The sequence below is a fragment of the Symsagittifera roscoffensis genome, chromosome 2, assembly GCF_963678635.1.
Source record: "Symsagittifera roscoffensis chromosome 2, txSymRosc1.1, whole genome shotgun sequence".
Lineage (NCBI taxonomy): Eukaryota > Metazoa > Xenacoelomorpha > Acoela > Convolutidae > Symsagittifera > Symsagittifera roscoffensis.
In genome coordinates, this window is record NC_087063.1 from 45,242,894 (window position 1) to 45,260,418 (window position 17,525).

Consider the following 17,525-nt stretch of genomic DNA (forward strand, 5'->3'; position numbering starts at 1 on the left):
AAAGCTCTCAAACTTTTAAATATTTCAAATTAATTCAAAGGCCAAAAGCATAACTTGCTGAGAAAAGATTTCAAAAAGTTTTGCTCAATGAAATATGAAAATTAAGATTTTTTTCAAAACGATTGGGTCTATGAAATAGCTTGAAATATTATGCTATTCATGCAATAAAACTTTGAAATAAGTTGTTTCATAGAACAAATCGACTGGCAAGAAATTTCACGTTCTCTAAGCAAGTTATTGAGGCGATTGAACTTTGATTTAATTCAAGATTTTTCATAGCGCAGATCGGTTAGCAAACAGCTAGTTTTTCTTCAAGGAGGTTGCTGTTTTCAGTCGGTTCAATTCAGAATGAAATCAATCTGAAAAGTCAAAATTTCGGCAAAATGGAGGTACTGTCTAGCCTTGAAAATGAATTGAGTTCATCTTGTCTACAGAACTGAATTTTTGTCAAAAATTTTGAAAGTTCTAGAATATTCTTGGCCTTCTCTTAAAAGTTAAGCCTAAAAAATTTTCTAACCGTTACATTCGACAAAGCTAAACCATTGCGTTCAGTTAAACATTACGTCCATAGCGCATTCCGACTTTCATTTATTATATAGGATTTCAACACAGAGACGAAGTTGCACTTCGCATACACAAGCAAAAATATGACCGACAACGCTACTGGGAAAAACTGAATGAGTAAAACTTTGAGTCTACAAAATGTCTTAAGAAACGCACGCCAATTATGAGTCTATATAATTGCTAAGTGACACAAGCCAATTATGATGCATTAGAAGTAACAGTCAATTTAAACAAAAACTGACCAACTTACATGCCTCAATTTATAGTGCAGGCGCATTTTAACTATTATAATCAAACTTCAAACAATCAAACTTCGAAAAATTTCGAGTTGTTTCAAGCTATGAAAACTTGAAATAGTTCAAGTTGTTTCTTAGACCAAGAAGTTTTGTGAAAATTAAAATTTTATGAATGAAGCTAGTCAAGCTATGAATTTTTGAAAAACTTCTTAATTTTACATCGACCGAATCAGTTTGCAAAAAAATCATGTTTTTCATAAACAAACCACTCAAACTATGAAGCTTTGAAATATTTCAATTTGATTTACAGATCATATCGGTTCGCTAAAAATTCAAACTATGAAGCCTTGAAATAATCCAAGTTGTTTTTAAGACCCAATCATGTTGCAAAAAGTGGCAGAAAGCTAAGTATTTCAAGTTATCTTATAGATCCAATCAGTTCGCGAAAGTAAGGAGCTTTTTTTAGCCATTCCAGCTATGAAACTTAGAAATAATAGAACGATTCGGTTCGCAAAATGTTTAAGTTTTTCTGAGCAATTTATTGAAGCCATGAAATTTCCAATTATTTCTAGTTTATATATAGAGCGAATATTTTTGCAAACAAAAATCCTATGAAAGCTATTCAAGCAAGAAAACTTTAGATAATTTCAAGGTTTTTTTCTGGAGCAAATCAGTTCGCAAACAATTTAAGCATTCCTAAGCTAGCTATTGAAGCTATGAAACTTCGAAACAAGTCAGGTTAATTCATAATTCAAATGTGTTTGAAAAAGTTTTGATTTTCTAAGGCAAGCTATTGAAGCTATGAAATTTCAAAATTTTTCAATTTGTTTCTTAACCACAAATTTTTCTAAGCAAGCTTTTTCAGTTATGAATCTTTAAATTATTTCAAACTATTTCATAGACCGAATCGTTTTGCGAACAGCTTAATTTGTTCGAATCAAGCTATTAAAGCTCTGAAACTTTTAAATATTTCAAGTTATTTCAAACGCCAAATCGGTTTGCGAATAACTTGCTCTGAAAAGGTTTCAAAAAGTTTTGCTCAATGAAATATGAAATTTAAGATTTTTTGCAAAACGATTCGGTCTATGAAATAGCTTGAAATATTATGCTACTCATGCAATAAAACTTTGAAATAAGTTGTTTCATAGAGCAAATCGACTGGCAAGAAATTTCACGTTTTCTAAGCAAGTTATTGAGAAAATTGAACTTTAATTTATTTCAAGATTTTTCATAGCGCAGATCGGTTAGCAAAAAGCTAGTTTTTCTTCAAGGAGGTTGCTGTTTTTAGTTGGTTCAATTCAGAATGAAATCAATCTGAAAAGCCAAAACTTCGGCAAAATGGAGGTACTGTCTAGCCTTGAGAATGAATTGAGTTCATCTTGTCTATAGAACTGATTTTTTGTCAAAAATTTTGAAAGTTCTACAATATTCTTGGCCTTCGCTTAAAAGTTAAGCCTAAAAAATTTTCTGACCGTTACATTCGACAAAGCTAAAACATTGCGTTCAGTTAAACATTGCGTCCATAGCGCATTCCGGCATTCATTTATTATATAGGATTTCAACACAGAGACGAAGTTGCACTTCGCATACACAAGCAAAAATATGACCGACAACGCTACTGGGAAAAACTGAATGAGTAAAACTTTGAGTCTACAAAATGTCTTAAGAAACGCACGCCAATTATGAGTCTATATAATTGCTAAGTGACACAAGCCAATTATGATGCATTAGAAGTAACAGTCAATTTAAACAAAAACTGACCAACTTACATGCCTCAATTTATAGTGCAGGCGCATTTTAACTATTATAATCAAACTTCAAACAATCAAACTTCGAAAAATTTCGAGTTGTTTCAAGCTATGAAAACTTGAAATAGTTCAAGTTGTTTCTTAGACCAAGAAGTTTTGTGAAAATTAAAATTTTATGAATGAAGCTAGTCAAGCTATGAATTTTTGAAAAACTTCTTAATTTTACATCGACCGAATCAGTTTGCAAAAAAATCATGTTTTTCATAAACAAACCACTCAAACTATGAAGCTTTGAAATATTTCAATTTGATTTACAGATCATATCGGTTCGCTAAAAATTCAAACTATGAAGCCTTGAAATAATCCAAGTTGTTTTTAAGACCCAATCATGTTGCAAAAAGTGGCAGAAAGCTAAGTATTTCAAGTTATCTTATAGATCCAATCAGTTCGCGAAAGTAAGGAGCTTTTTTTAGCCATTCCAGCTATGAAACTTAGAAATAATAGAACGATTCGGTTCGCAAAATGTTTAAGTTTTTCTGAGCAATTTATTGAAGCCATGAAATTTCCAATTATTTCTAGTTTATATATAGAGCGAATATTTTTGCAAACAAAAATCCTATGAAAGCTATTCAAGCAAGAAAACTTTAGATAATTTCAAGGTTTTTTTCTGGAGCAAATCAGTTCGCAAACAATTTAAGCATTCCTAAGCTAGCTATTGAAGCTATGAAACTTCGAAACAAGTCAGGTTAATTCATAATTCAAATGTGTTTGAAAAAGTTTTGATTTTCTAAGGCAAGCTATTGAAGCTATGAAATTTCAAAATTTTTCAATTTGTTTCTTAACCACAAATTTTTCTAGGCAAGCTTTTTCAGTTATGAATCTTTAAATTATTTCAAACTATTTCATAGACCGAATCGTTTTGCGAACAGCTTAATTTGTTCGAATCAAGCTATTAAAGCTCTGAAACTTTTAAATATTTCAAGTTATTTCAAACGCCAAATCGGTTTGCGAATAACTTGCTCTGAAAAGGTTTCAAAAAGTTTTGCTCAATGAAATATGAAATTTAAGATTTTTTGCAAAACGATTCGGTCTATGAAATAGCTTGAAATATTATGCTACTCATGCAATAAAACTTTGAAATAAGTTGTTTCATAGAGCAAATCGACTGGCAAGAAATTTCACGTTTTCTAAGCAAGTTATTGAGAAGATTGAACTTTAATTTATTTCAAGATTTTTCATAGCGCAGATCGGTTAGCAAAAAGCTAGTTTTTCTTCAAGGAGGTTGCTGTTTTTAGTTGGTTCAATTCAGAATGAAATCAATCTGAAAAGCCAAAACTTCGGCAAAATGGAGGTACTGTCTAGCCTTGAAAATGAATTGAGTTCATCTTGTCTATAGAACTGATTTTTTGTCAAAAATTTTGAAAGTTCTACAATATTCTTGGCCTTCGCTTAAAAGTTAAGCCTAAAAAATTTTCTGACCGTTACATTCGACAAAGCTAAAACATTGCGTTCAGTTAAACATTGCGTCCATAGCGCATTCCGGCATTCATTTATTATATAGGATTTCAACACAGAGACGAAGTTGCACTTCGCATACACAAGCAAAAATATGACCGACAACGCTACTGGGAAAAACTGAATGAGTAAAACTTTGAGTCAACAAAATTTCTTAAAAAACGCACGCCAATTATGAGTCTACATAATTGCTTAGTGACACAAGCTAATTATGATGCATAAGAAGTACCAGTCAATTTTAACGAAAACTGACCAACTTACATGCCTCAATTTATAGAGCAGACGCATTTTAACTATTATATTCAACCTTCAAACAATCAAACTTTGAACAATTTCGAGTTGTTTCAAGCTATGAAAATTTGAAATAGTTCAAGTTGTTTTTTAGACCAAAAAGTTTTGTGAAAATTAAAATTTTATGAATGAAGCTAGTCAAGCTATGAATTTTTCAAAAACTTCTTGTTTTTACATCGACCGAATCGGTTTGCAAAAAAATCATGTTTTTCATAAACAAAACACTCAAACTATGAAGCTTTGAAATATTTCAATTTGATTTACAGATCATATCGGTTCGCTAAAAATTCAAACTATGAAGCCTTGAAATAATCCAAGTTGTTTTTAAGACCGAATCATGTTGCAAAAAGTGGCAGAAAGCTAAGTATTTCAAGTTATCTCATAGATCGAATCAGTTCGCAAAAGTAAGGAGTTTTTTTAGCCATTCCAGCGATGAAACTTAGAAATAATAGAACGATTCGGTTCGCAAAATGTTTAGGTTTTTCTGAGCATTTTATTGAAGCCATGAAATTTCCAACTATTTCTAGTTTATGTATAGAGCGAATATTTTTGCAAAAAAAATCCTATGGAAGCTATTCAAGCAAGAAAATTTTAGAATATTTCAAGGTTTTTTCTGGAGCAAATCAGTTCGCAAAAAATTTAAGCATCTCTAAGCTAGCTATTGAAGCTATGAAACTTCGAAACAATTCAGGTTAATTCATAGATCTAATGGGTTTGCAAAAATTTTGATTTTCTAAGGCAAGCTATTGAAGCTATGAATTTCGAAACTTTTCAATATGTTTCTTAACCACAAATTTTTCTAAGCAAGCTTTTTCAGCTATGAATCTTTAAATTATTTCAAACTATTTCATAGACCGAATCGTTTTGCGAACAGCTCAATTTGTTCGAAACAAGCTATTAAAGCTCTGAAACTTTCAAATATTTCAAGTTATTTCAAACGCCAAATCGGTTTGCGAATAACTTGCTGAGAAAAGGTTTCAAAAAGTTTTGCTCAATGAAATATGAAATTTAAGATTTTTTGCAAAACGATTCGGTCTATGAAATAGCTTGAAATATTATGCTACTCATGCAATAAAACTTAGAACTAAGTTGTTTCATAGAGCAAATCGACTGGCAAGAAATTTCACGTTTTCTAAGCAAGTTAGTGAGAAGATTGAACTTTAATTTATTTCAAGATTTTTCATAGCGCAGATCGGTTAGCAAAAAGCTAGTTTTTCTTCAAGGAGGTTGCTGTTTTTAGTTGGTTCAATTCAGAATGAAATCAATCTGAAAAGCCAAAACTTCGGCAAAATGGAGGTACTGTCTAGCCTTGAAAATGAATTGAGTTCATCTTGTCTATAGAACTGAATTTTTGTCAAAAATTTTGAAAGTTCTAGAATATTCTTGGCCTTCGCTTAAAAGTTAAGCCTAAAAATTTTTCTAACCGTTACATTCGACAAAGCTAAAACATTGCGTTCAGTTAAACATTGCGTCCATAGCGCATTCCGGCATTCATTTATTATATAGGATTTCAACACAGAGACGAAGTTGCACTTCGCATACACAAGCAAAAATATGACCGACAACGCTACTGGGAAAAACTGAATGAGTAAAACTTTGAGTCTTCAAAATTTCTTAAAAACGCACGCAAATTATGAGTCTACATAATTGCAAAGTGACACAAGCCAATTATGACGCATTAGAAGTACCAGTCAATTTTAACAGAAACTGACCAACTTACATGCCTCAATTTATAGAGAAGACGCATTTTAACTATTATAATCAAACTTCAAACAAGTATTCGCAAAATTTCATTTAAAACATGCGACCCTGCTGAGGTTCGAACCCACTTTTTTTGCTGCTGGTCTCATTCCCTACCTCTACGCTACAGAACCATGACACCTTTAAGCTAAATTGCTATTTGTAATACAATGGTGTGTGTTAATATCCTTAGCATTTGCTGTACTTAATCGCTGATTATTGATCTTATGCATATACTGCAATAAAAAAGCACTTTCAAAAAGAGCACAAACATTTGCGACTTAGGTTGGAAAAAAAATGAGTTCGTTATATCACAAAAGCTTTGCTTGTGTAAAAAAAGCTGTCTCAAAAATTGCACGACTTGGATCAGTCAAAATTCACTTGGCTCATTAATGCTTAATAAACCATGCTTTCGAAGCTTCGCTTGTGTAGCCATTTTAAAATTTGACAATTTGCGCCGCATGTTATGCAACGCTCTGCTTGCCTATTATATTCACAAATGAGACAAAAAGTAGCGTAAATGAAAAAAATTCAGAACAAGGACAGCCGGTTGCTGTACAATTACCCAAAAAAGTTCCAACCACAACAATAAAAAAAAGACTCAATTTGAAAAACAAATTTTTAAAATGAGTCGTTTTGTTTTCAACCAGGGTGTGATGAGATGATCTGAGCGAACGTCTAGGACAACTCGACAGTAATAATTACTAAAGCAGCATTTTCAACAACGAAAGAAAAAACTAAAACGTAGCTAACAGATAGTTGAACGACCAGAGAAAACAAAAAAGTGGATCGAAAAATTTTAAACATTTTCAAGTTCAGTAGAAAAAAATATATCAAGCCTTAGCTTTTTAAATTTTATGAATTTTTTTATGATTGCTACTTTTTTGTTTTTAATATTAGAGCAAACTGAATCAATCAGTAAAAATTTGTTTCATCTGGGCATTCAGAAACTAGAAGTCCATTTTTGAAACTAAGGGTAATGCACAATTTTCGTGCCCTCTACTTTTTTTGTTCGATAGTAGTTTTCCATCCTTTTACACAGGCAAAGCTGCACTTCACAAACGCTAGCAAGAAAATGACAAAAATGCAGCTCTATAAAAAACTAAAAGGAAAAGCTAAAAATAAGCCTTGAAAATTAAATATTCTGAAGTGGCGGATTTGACTCTACGGCCGAAAGATTTAGAGTCCTGTCCTCACATCTGCCTCACGGGCCCTTGACAATTTTAACACTAGCAAGAACACCACAAAAAAAGCAGCTCTTTAAAGTGCAATAAGAAAAAGTAGAAAAAGGCCTCGGATTAGTAAAAAAAATTCGAATACGTCTCAAAAATGTACCAAACAATTTGAAATCCTACAAAAACTAATTTCCAACTCTTACACAGGCGAAGTTCACTTCGCATACACAGGCAAAATTATGACCCATAACGCTTCTGGGAAAAATTGAACGGGTGAAACTTTGAGCCTACATAATTTCTTAACTGGCGCACGCTAATTATGGCGCATTAGGAGTACCAGTCAATTTGAAAAAAGAATATTACCAACTAACATGCCTCAATTTATAGGGCGAATGCATTTTAACTAGTATACGAAAAGTTCATTAAAAACATCCAACCCTCGAAGCCTTTTATTTTGTTGCAGGTCTCCTTCCCTACTTCTACGCTACAGATCCATGATACCTTGAAGCTAAAGTCCAATTTTTAATAGTGAGTAAACATCCTTAGCATTGGCTATACTTGATAACTGGTTATTGATCTTATGCACATACTGCAATAAAAGAACACTTTCAAAATGAACACAAGCTTGGAAAAAAAGGGAGTTCATACTATCACACAAGCTTTGCTTCTATAAAAATATAAGATTCATTTGATATATAAGATGCGTTAAAATATCGGACTTCTTCAATTGCGACCTCTCTAAGCCGCATTAATTTGTAAGTCTTTTTCCTAAAAAGAAAACACATAGGACCACCCGACCTTATTGCGGGAATTCACTCCCTTCATCAGAACATTTATTAACAATTATTAAAAGTTATTGAACACGAAGTTGTCCTCGCTTTCCAAAAGAAAACAACAAAGCTAAAACGCACCCGAAGACAAGATTCCTCCCCACTTTCAGTGATCGCAACAATAATGGGAAGAAATGATTCACATGTTAAGACAAGTTGAAAAATGGAGAAGACATGAAATGCCAATCATTTTTCTCTGATTTGACTCACTGTTTAATTAACAACTTGTTTCGCCTTTAGACAAAGGCAGCTCGGATGTCTTCAGTGGTCTTAAAATACTTTATATGGAATTTTATGAAAATATCGTATCTGTGGCAAAAGTTTCCTGATAGCAGTAAAGGAATTGGATAACTGCAATACATACCCATGATAAATTTGGTTATCTGGTAGGTTCTGCACATCTGATTCACTGCTTTTTTCCAGTATGGCTTCGAGCTTGTAGAAAAACAACAAAAACACCGACACTACAGTAAAACAACAGGGCACAGGTGCAATCAAATATCTGATGGCTGTTGACACATTTAGGTTCTGCTCACAAGCTCCGTTATTGTAGCCTACATAGAATAAGGTCAACTGGCTGATTCCTTGTGCTACACCTACTGCAAATTTGGTAAAGAACACAAACACTCCGTAGAATAAGCCATCGTGCCTGGCACCTCTAGTGTGATGGTAATCTGCAATCACGTCTGGGAGCATAGACCAGGGAAGTAAGTAGGCGTTTGCTACCCCAACTCCTGCAAACACACACCACACACACGCCTGCCATAGTAGGGTGGTTGCGGGCAGAAAGAACATAGCCACTATCGGTATCATTAGAACAACATTTCCCACGGCAAATGCTCGTCGTTTCGACATAAACCGTAATGAGCATTGCCAAATTGGAACTGATAAGAACGCGGAGACCTGAAATTAAGACCTGAATGTAAATTGATAAAGAAATGCACATCTATACGATATTTAACCTAATAAATTATTCGACTTTCATCTCTTCGCATAAATTGAAAATTCTTCAATAAGTTAATGCATAGTCACTTGCCAAGAGACAAATTAGAGGATAGTAGTATGCATCTTTGAGACCGAATACGATCTTCAAATACAACACGAAGTTGGTCTGGATCAGTTGGAGCGAAAGCGCCAGGAATAGGTAGGCTGCTGTGAGCATCTGGAAGGGTTTGTAGTTGATAATGAGCCAGAAAGCGCTACGGAATGACTCCTTAATTTCGACTTGCGCGGAGCCAGATATACTGTGTGCGCGTCGTCGTCTTGTCTCCGAACTCTCGTAATCTACAAGAAAAACGTCACAACTTAACTACATTTATAACTAACAAATTTAAATAATCGAATTATTTCATTAAATTCTTACTGATTGTCTCGTCATTTCCCATAACGAAGGAGACAAGAGCTATTACAATAAGAACGGTAATTATAGAAGCAGCGATCAAGTAGCTCTTTTTCCAGGAATTAAGCACATCCTCGCTTATGAATCCAGGAGCTACTGAAGAAGTATGATTTAATTCTAGACTCTGTGACTTTCCGCAATCGTCAGCTTCACTCTCGCTCAAGAAGAGAATGGTCAGATTCTGTACCAGGACTGACACGACAATGGAGAATAACTCAATTGTCATTTCTAAAATACCAAGTTATAGCATAACTTTCAGATTCTTTGTTTTGTACGCTATAGCATTTCGAAAAGAAGTATACCAACTTAGTGCTGTTGCACTATTTCTGTCCTTGTGATTTTTCGTGATGTACATAATCATCACATTCGAGGGAACATTCAGGCACTAAAAAGAGCTGACATGTATCAACAACAGGCACGTTTACACAGCAAAGAGTTCTATAAAGATAAAGGACTTACAGTAACAGACGTCTGAAACACCATGTAAATGATAAGGTAGTAGCCAAATTTGAGCACAGCTGGAACTGGTGGCACAATCCAAAGAAGAAAATATGAGACTGCTAGCACTGGAGTATTGATTGCGCACCTGAAAGAATATAAAAAATCTTTATAGCGACTTCACGATTACTTCAAATAAAAGAAGGCCACAGATCTCTTGCGATGGTTCTTGTTCCATCTCAACTACAAACATGAATGTGCGTCTGAATTGAATTTGCTCATTTGAATAATAGACTGAAGATAAAAGATTGTTCCGAGAGATCATCAGCTTCTTACCATTTTTTCAGAGAAGGTGCTCGATTTTGGGTTACATTCACTAAGTGTCCAACAATGGGATCAGTAATCGCATCCCAAAAACGACCTGTCAATACAATGATTGAGACTAAAACTGGAGATAGTCGCGCTACCTCAAGAAGAAACACCAGATAGAAGAATCCTATTGCCGTGTTGGTCAGTTGATACGGTGGACCACAAAAGGAAAACGAAATTTTATTCTTCACTGTTAGCCGTCTATCCGCGTTTTTCTTCGTTTCAGCGTTCCTCTAAAATCATACATTCAGCCATAGATCAAACAATTTCCAATATCAAACTAAAACTTTGAATGCATACTTGTTCGTCCATTTTCTTGCAGAAATGTCGCGTGGCTTCTGATAAACTTAAATTGCAGAAATCTGAAAAATATAAATCGGGTCGCTGTCGAAATATAGCTTTCGATCTCCATTGGGCGAATTCCAATTTCAACAATAGTAAGGAAAAGGACCGGGAATCTTCCAGATACGTTCAGGTTACAATTTGCTTGAGAAATTACGATGGCAACCATGGTTTCATAGAGGCGAATAGATGGAAAGGGGTGGAAATGGAACGGAAAAAAAACATGAGCAAAATGTTGAAACAAATTTTATCAAATGACAATTTCAATTGCAAAGCGGTTTCCATGCAATCCCCCAACCCTAGCTACAACCACGCTCCCCCAAATGCACCATCACCCTTTCACTGCCCCACACTTACAAAACTCAGGAGAGTCTTCCACTATACAACCTCGAACAATACAAGACCCATGGTTAAACCCGTCCAGAACTCATAGAAACCACCAGAAAAATATACACCGAAGTGGTCCACTGGAAACCTGTCTTTATGATCTTGTCAAAAAATAAAGTTGGTTATAACTTCATTGAAACCCTCAATAGAACTTTGAACAGCCTAATAGAAAACAACGAAAATACCTTCGCAATGCACGCAGCAATGATTTTTCCACAATTATTATGTAACAGTCGCCTACTTCGGTCACATATGAGGCTTAAGAAAAATAGGCCCTATAACCATTGGCTCAAGAGTCAGGGACACTATCTCTTGAGTTTTTCTACCTCAAGAACGGTCGGAGCCAATTCGGTTCGCTTGCGACATGAGACTAGAACCCGTTACAGCTTAAAGGCTACTACCAAAATATCCCCCCACTCTAGAAAATAAGAACGTCCCCATACTTAGGTCTCGAAATACCCAAAATACACGAACGCCGTTAAAAACATGGTCGGAACAATCCGTTAAGTTACTTTTTATTGGACAGTGGAACTTTGATCCATTTCAGATGGATCAACCTAAAACTCGCCTTATCTCAACATAACAATCATAAAAAAACACTCGAGAAAATTAAATTGGGGACTCACATGTTGATGCACTCGAGTACAAGGAGTAATTAGATTGATAAGCAACTCAAGAATTAGATAATATAACTAGATAAGTTTAATGCTGATCAGTTTTGATAACAGAAGTAAATTCGGACTCTAGAATTTGAGTTTTTGTATGAACCATTGGGACACTCAAGCTGTCCACCTTTCAATTGAAGGCTCACTCTGGTTCGTTTCGAATAGTTGTTCTCTCTTCTTTTGATTATTTCTCCTCCTATTTCAGGATAGACAGCTCTACTCGTGTCTTATTTTGTATCGGGAAATTGCGAATATCAATTTCCCGCTGTTTTATTCAAGTACTTTCCCGCGATTGTAAATCGGTCGTTCTGCTTTTTCACTTTTTGTTTTCAGTTGGTGCGAGAAAACTGAGCATGACAGGCTCCATTCGAAATTTTGAAAATTAAAACTTCACTCCAAAATTACGTATTTTCGTGTCCCTCAAGGTCAAAATTCCAGACATGACCGACTGGCACATACTCCCCGGACTCAAGATCGATGTCCTCATCGCGTGCTGTCTCTGTCAGTGAATCCCCAGAAGCCCGAGTGTCACTCAAGATACAGTGCCAGTGGTCATTTACAGAAGTTTGCAGCAGACTTAAGTTTATCTACCTTCCAAAATTCACAACCATATAAAATTTTCACACAATCGCTAAACAGCAATCAAAATCTGCACACACCTGCACCTATGAATTCTCGCTTTTTAAGCTGGTAATTTAAAATTTCTTTTGTCCTATTTCAATCAGGAAATTGTCATGCAGCATTTTGATTCATATAATAGATCTAGCATATTAATAACAATATCTCATTTGTTAAAATTTCTTTTTCGTGAACTCAGATTTCATCCGAGTTCACCCTCGAGCCCCCTCCCTCTCAAGACTCAAGACTCTAGAATTTTCCTTTTGAGCCACCGGCTCACCTCGTGTTCTACGCCCTCAAGGTACCCGACCCCGATATGTTTGACACTGTGATCTGTTTTAATAGTGCCTCTTCGTCATCGGAGCTGATCAAAATCTCCTCCCAAGCCTTCAGCTGTTCATAGGATCGCATCCACTCCCTTTGCTCTTGCAATCTCTTCGCTTGATTCGGTAAGCTCTTCACCTTCGACTCCCGGTTCAAAGAGAAGGAATTGTGAAGACTCAGGCTTACATTCTTTGCCAGGTCCTCCGCCAGTATCGACTCCCTCGCTCTAGTGTTGTCTCTGGATACTCCACCCACTCTTTTCCACCCCGTCGTGATCGCATTTCGATGGGTCAGCAGAGGTCTCTTGAAGGCATCTGGTCTTATCTCGGCCTGGAATTGTCGATATTCCTTTTGATGTTTCCTCATGTGATCCTTCGTCACCACATATAACCAGGATGTTAACGTCGCGCGAAACCAAGGAAAGAATCTCAAGCGGCTCCACACGTTTCTGACCTCCATTGGTATGGCGAATACCTTGCACGCGGTCTCGAACAACTCAAGTCTCCTGCTGTAATCTATCGCGTAAATCGACTCTGCTGTTGGCGTCTTCGATTCCCGATACTTTGCTATGTTTTCTTCCATCCATCGTAGAGCCAGCATTGTGCTCACCACCAAGATGGTCACTTTTCGTTGATGCTCGGGTAGTCCCAACGACCTGATTTCTTCTACATCCCAGATCAGGCAGAGATTGGCGTGGTCTGGGTACCACACTGTCTGCGCCAGACAGTGGCATGGACAATCCCCGTGTGTGAGGTCGATGCTCCTAAGATTGCGTTCTCCCGAGGCTTCTAGGAGAGGCTCAAGTTCCATCATCTTCTCGTGTATCACGTCGACTTCTTCCAAGTTTGGAGCACCTACCATGGGTTTCCCAATCACGTTTTGTCTCTCGTGGTCACTTGTACTTTCGCTCTCCAAGCCTAGAAGTTCTTCGCCCCAGATTTCACTCAAGTCGTCCCTTTGTTCTTTCGGCACTGTTCCTCGGATCTTCCTCAACAGCTTGTGTGAATGATGTGACATCCGAGCCAGTCTTACACATGTAGGCACTGAGAACGCTTTGTCTATCAATACCCTCTGGCTGGACACTTTTACCATCGCCATGTGTAATGGGTAGTGGCTGCCACATAGATTGGCCATCACTGACCCCACTAGGGACTTCGCATTTAGAGGCAGACCATAGGCTTCGCTCATGGGGAATCCCTTCTCCGCTTCGAGTCCAACCTTCCAACTCTTGATGTGTTTCTGGGTCACTTGCAACACTCCGGGCCATGACTCCACGCTCAACGCGGTCACCAAGTGGTGTTCTGACTCTAGCCTCTCCAGTGACTGGAGACTGCACATTCTTGAGAAGAATCCCAGAGCTGTTGCTAGGTTCACCGTGGTACTCGAGTAACACTCAGCCACTATCTGTATCTCACTTTTCTCCCTTTCGGTAATGTCTTCAAACCAGGTGACTAGGTCTTCTTTCTGGAAAGACTGTATCCTGACGCATGATCGTCCATCGCAGATGTGCTCGCCACTACCACACGTCGAGTCAAGACAACTGCCCGGCTCCATTTTCTTCACCGACCCTAGTTTACTCGTCGCTTCGCTTGACTCCTTCACATGAGGCAGGATCAGTCTATGTACTGTACTCAAGGTCGCCAAATCTTCATCCTCTGTCGGCGCTAACCTCACTCGCTCAGTGGCTTCCTCGATCAGGCTCGCATGGGGATGTGGAAACCAGGAGGGCCTGAGCAATTTCCACACCACTCCCAGATTCGTGGTCAACATGCCTTTCACGTTACCCATTTTTAGTTCTACTCTTTTACTTGAGCGTGGCACACTTATTACTTCCGGTGTTCTCTCGAGAATCAAACCTAGGCTAGGTCTCTCCCTTTCCACAGTGTCTATCTCCATTATCTTCTCTGTCCAGAATTTCAGTAGCTCCGCCACTTCATAGTTTCTGTGGGCACCTCCAGCTTCTAAGTCCAAGAAAGGGTTGTATGCCATCCCCATCACTCCAGACACATACTGGTACTCTCCCTTTTTGTTGGGTTTCAAGTACTCTCCTGACGAAGCCAAGTTACGGTGAACGTCGTGTTTCTCCTCAAACTTCTTGTTGTAGAATCTCCGTATCTCATCTAACTTCCTGTGGCTCTCTAGAGATTGCCTAGAACCATCCTCCTTTTCTATCCCAGTACTCTGGTACACATTCAAGATGACTGTGGAGACTCTCCTTTCCAGCGTCTTGCTTCCAATTGCTCTCTGGTGACATGCTAGGATGGTACTGTCAGTCATCATCGACATTGTCCATCTCAAGAAACAGGTAGCATCTTTCCTCCTCGCCAGACTCAAGCCTGAGTTGTCCCTAGCAACGTGCTGCATCAGCATTCGATATACCTCTAGATTCTTGCCTCCCAACTTCAACTTGTCGTACGAAGTCAGTGTCTCTAACTCTATCCCCAACAGGCTCCACGCGAACATCAGTTGTCCTGCGGTCCTAATAAAGGGATTCGCCATCAACGGCGATGCCGATGAGGATGTTCTGATCGCTTCTTCAAAATGATCCTTTAACAAGTTCTGCCAAGTTCTCTTCAGTTGGCTCCCCAATTCCAATTTATTGATACCAGCCTTCTGCTGGGTAGCCCAGTTGCGTCGTTTGCATGACACTCCACTGTCGAGCTTCTTCAGGCAGTCTTCCAATTCCTGCAATGTTTCCAGAGCCACCCACCACAGTCGGGAGGTGTTCCTCGTTTTATTCTTCTCAAGAGGATCGCTTGTCACTTGCTTCCCAGTAGCCTGGTGTTCACTTGAGACCCATTCTTTGCCGACGTCCACTTCCCAGGTCTGCCCGCTCGTCGAACCTCGCTTCATTTTTATCCTCTGAGGTTTGAAGTCTTCTTCCGTTGTTGAGCTGGTGGGGATCTCCATCTCTTTTTCTACGTCGAGCAGTTTCCTCAGCTCGTAGCTACTCTTGTAGGCTGCTGTTTTCCATCGTGCCAGAACCATGGGGGCTGTCTCTCTCAAGTTCCTCTCCGAAACCGCATCCGCTGAAGGACTGCCCAATCCCTCCACGTCTCTCTTCCTCTTGCGAGACCTCACCTCTTTACTCGGGGGCGTTGTCGTTATCATCACTGATTCGACTTCCTTGTCTCCATCCAACCCTTCCAACTCTTGCCTCCCCCTGCTCGAGCCTTAAGGATATTAGTACTTATAATTATATTACTAGTTCCGACCTTATCCCCCCTTACATGTTCAATTATTTTATTGTCAGTTTTTTGTTTCAGAGTAGAGCTGTCTTTACATTTGTCTTCTTTGGTCTTTCGTGATGCCTTCCTCAACTCGACCATCTTGCTCAGCAGCTCTCCTCTAGCTTTCTCCTCCAGACCTGTCCCCATCAGGACAGGTTCTCCAAATTTCACCACCGTGTCCCACAGCTCCTCCTTAAAATCGTCCAATGTGGTGTCGTCCTCCACTTCTCGATTAAAATCACTCAAGAATTTTCGCCAAGCATCCTCATCCAGAGTGCCTAGGAAGGCATCCCTGTTTCCCTCGAAGGTGTTCTTCTCCCTTCTCTCCGCACTCAGGAAGATCATTCCCATGTTGGGATTCTCGCTCGTCAGTGGCAACTCTAGATTCTTGCGGGGAGATGAGGTCAGAGGTGGCGTGGGGGTGTCTGCCCAATTTTCTCCACTCAGATCTTTCAACAGCTCTTGCGTGGTGAACTCTTCCTCCGATGGCTTCTGCTCCGGTGTGTTTCCTACCTCCATATCTTCTCCTGCCTCACTGAGAGTCTCATCCATGCTCTCCTCTCCCGATTCTGCTTCTCTTCTCTCAAGAATCCTTCTGAATCGATCTTCTATGGGAGCACTCCTTTTATCCCCAGGGGTATCCACTGATAGGGGTGATGGTGTCGCTGGACCCGTTTTCTTATACTCTGTCAGAGCCACATATAATGGGCCTGCTGCATCCAGCTCCTTTCCCTCCTGTCTCATTTCCACCTGCTCTAGTCCATAAGGTGCCCGGTATTTCCTTGTGGCAAACACCATCTCGTCTCCTTTCAGTGCGATATGTCCTTCATTCACGATCATCCTGCCATCGTCCCACACCGGCAACTTGTTCTCTAGACCTGCCCGCTCGAGTGTTCTCAAGGCATCTCGTACCTCAAATTTCGGGGGCATCGACCCTCTCATCTTCTTGGCTTGAGTTGTCCAAGAATTTATTTTCGCATCGCTAGTATGAAAATAAATGGCTGCAGAGTAGCCGATGAAGAGAGGATCCCAGCCGTCGATGAACTCCTTCTGCTTTTCTTCGGTTGCCGCTCTCTCGAAAAGGGACGGGACCACCAGGGAGCTGTTCATCCCCAGGGTCATTCTCCTCACTGTTGGAAATTCTGGAATGCTTGCTGGCAGGACCTCCTTCTCCAATATCGCCTCTAGCTCCCTTTTCACCAGCTCGAAGCTTTTCTTCCATGCGGGAATTCTCAAGATCTCTTGTCCATTTGCTGTCAGGGGATTTAGATTCCAGAACTTGGGATAAGTTTCGATGGGGCCTTCACGTTTCCCTCCCATCCTGCACTGCAGCTGCCCTCGGAAATTGTATATCACCAACTCCGGATCCTTCACCTTTCCGAGGAGCACCGTGTTGCTCATCTGTGCCCTTAGCACCTCCGGCTGACACCAATTGAGTGTTGTCCCATCTAATATGCTTATGAGGCTCACGTGGGTCACTGAGTATCGATAAGCTGTCACCAGAGGATCTGGAAACGCGAACGTGACGGCCGGTCCATAGATACAGGTTACGACCTCCTCTAGCCCCCGGATCATCCCCATGGGGTCCGATCTCATGGCCAGGCATAAGTCCGTCAACAGAGGCATGCCTCCATTCACTTTCCTCCACTCGTCT

The 17,525-nt window shown here is 39.0% G+C and overlaps 1 protein-coding gene across 1 annotated transcript in view; it reads right to left on the reverse strand.

Moving 5' to 3' along the window:
- LOC134839851 (sodium-dependent lysophosphatidylcholine symporter 1-like) overlaps positions 1–17,525 on the reverse strand; it is a 220,051-nt gene that overhangs the window by 2,056 nt on the left and 200,470 nt on the right. Inside the window, exons 2-8 of the mRNA XM_063855474.1 lie at positions 10,606–10,669; positions 10,273–10,538; positions 9,958–10,084; positions 9,805–9,883; positions 9,463–9,726; positions 9,136–9,383; positions 8,464–9,002 (exon numbers count right to left, since the gene is read on the reverse strand). Coding sequence (XP_063711544.1) covers positions 8,464–9,002; positions 9,136–9,383; positions 9,463–9,726; positions 9,805–9,883; positions 9,958–10,084; positions 10,273–10,538; positions 10,606–10,617 — 1,535 coding nt within the window. The 5' untranslated portion in view covers positions 10,618–10,669. The remainder of the gene's footprint in view (positions 1–8,463; positions 9,003–9,135; positions 9,384–9,462; positions 9,727–9,804; positions 9,884–9,957; positions 10,085–10,272; positions 10,539–10,605; positions 10,670–17,525) is intronic.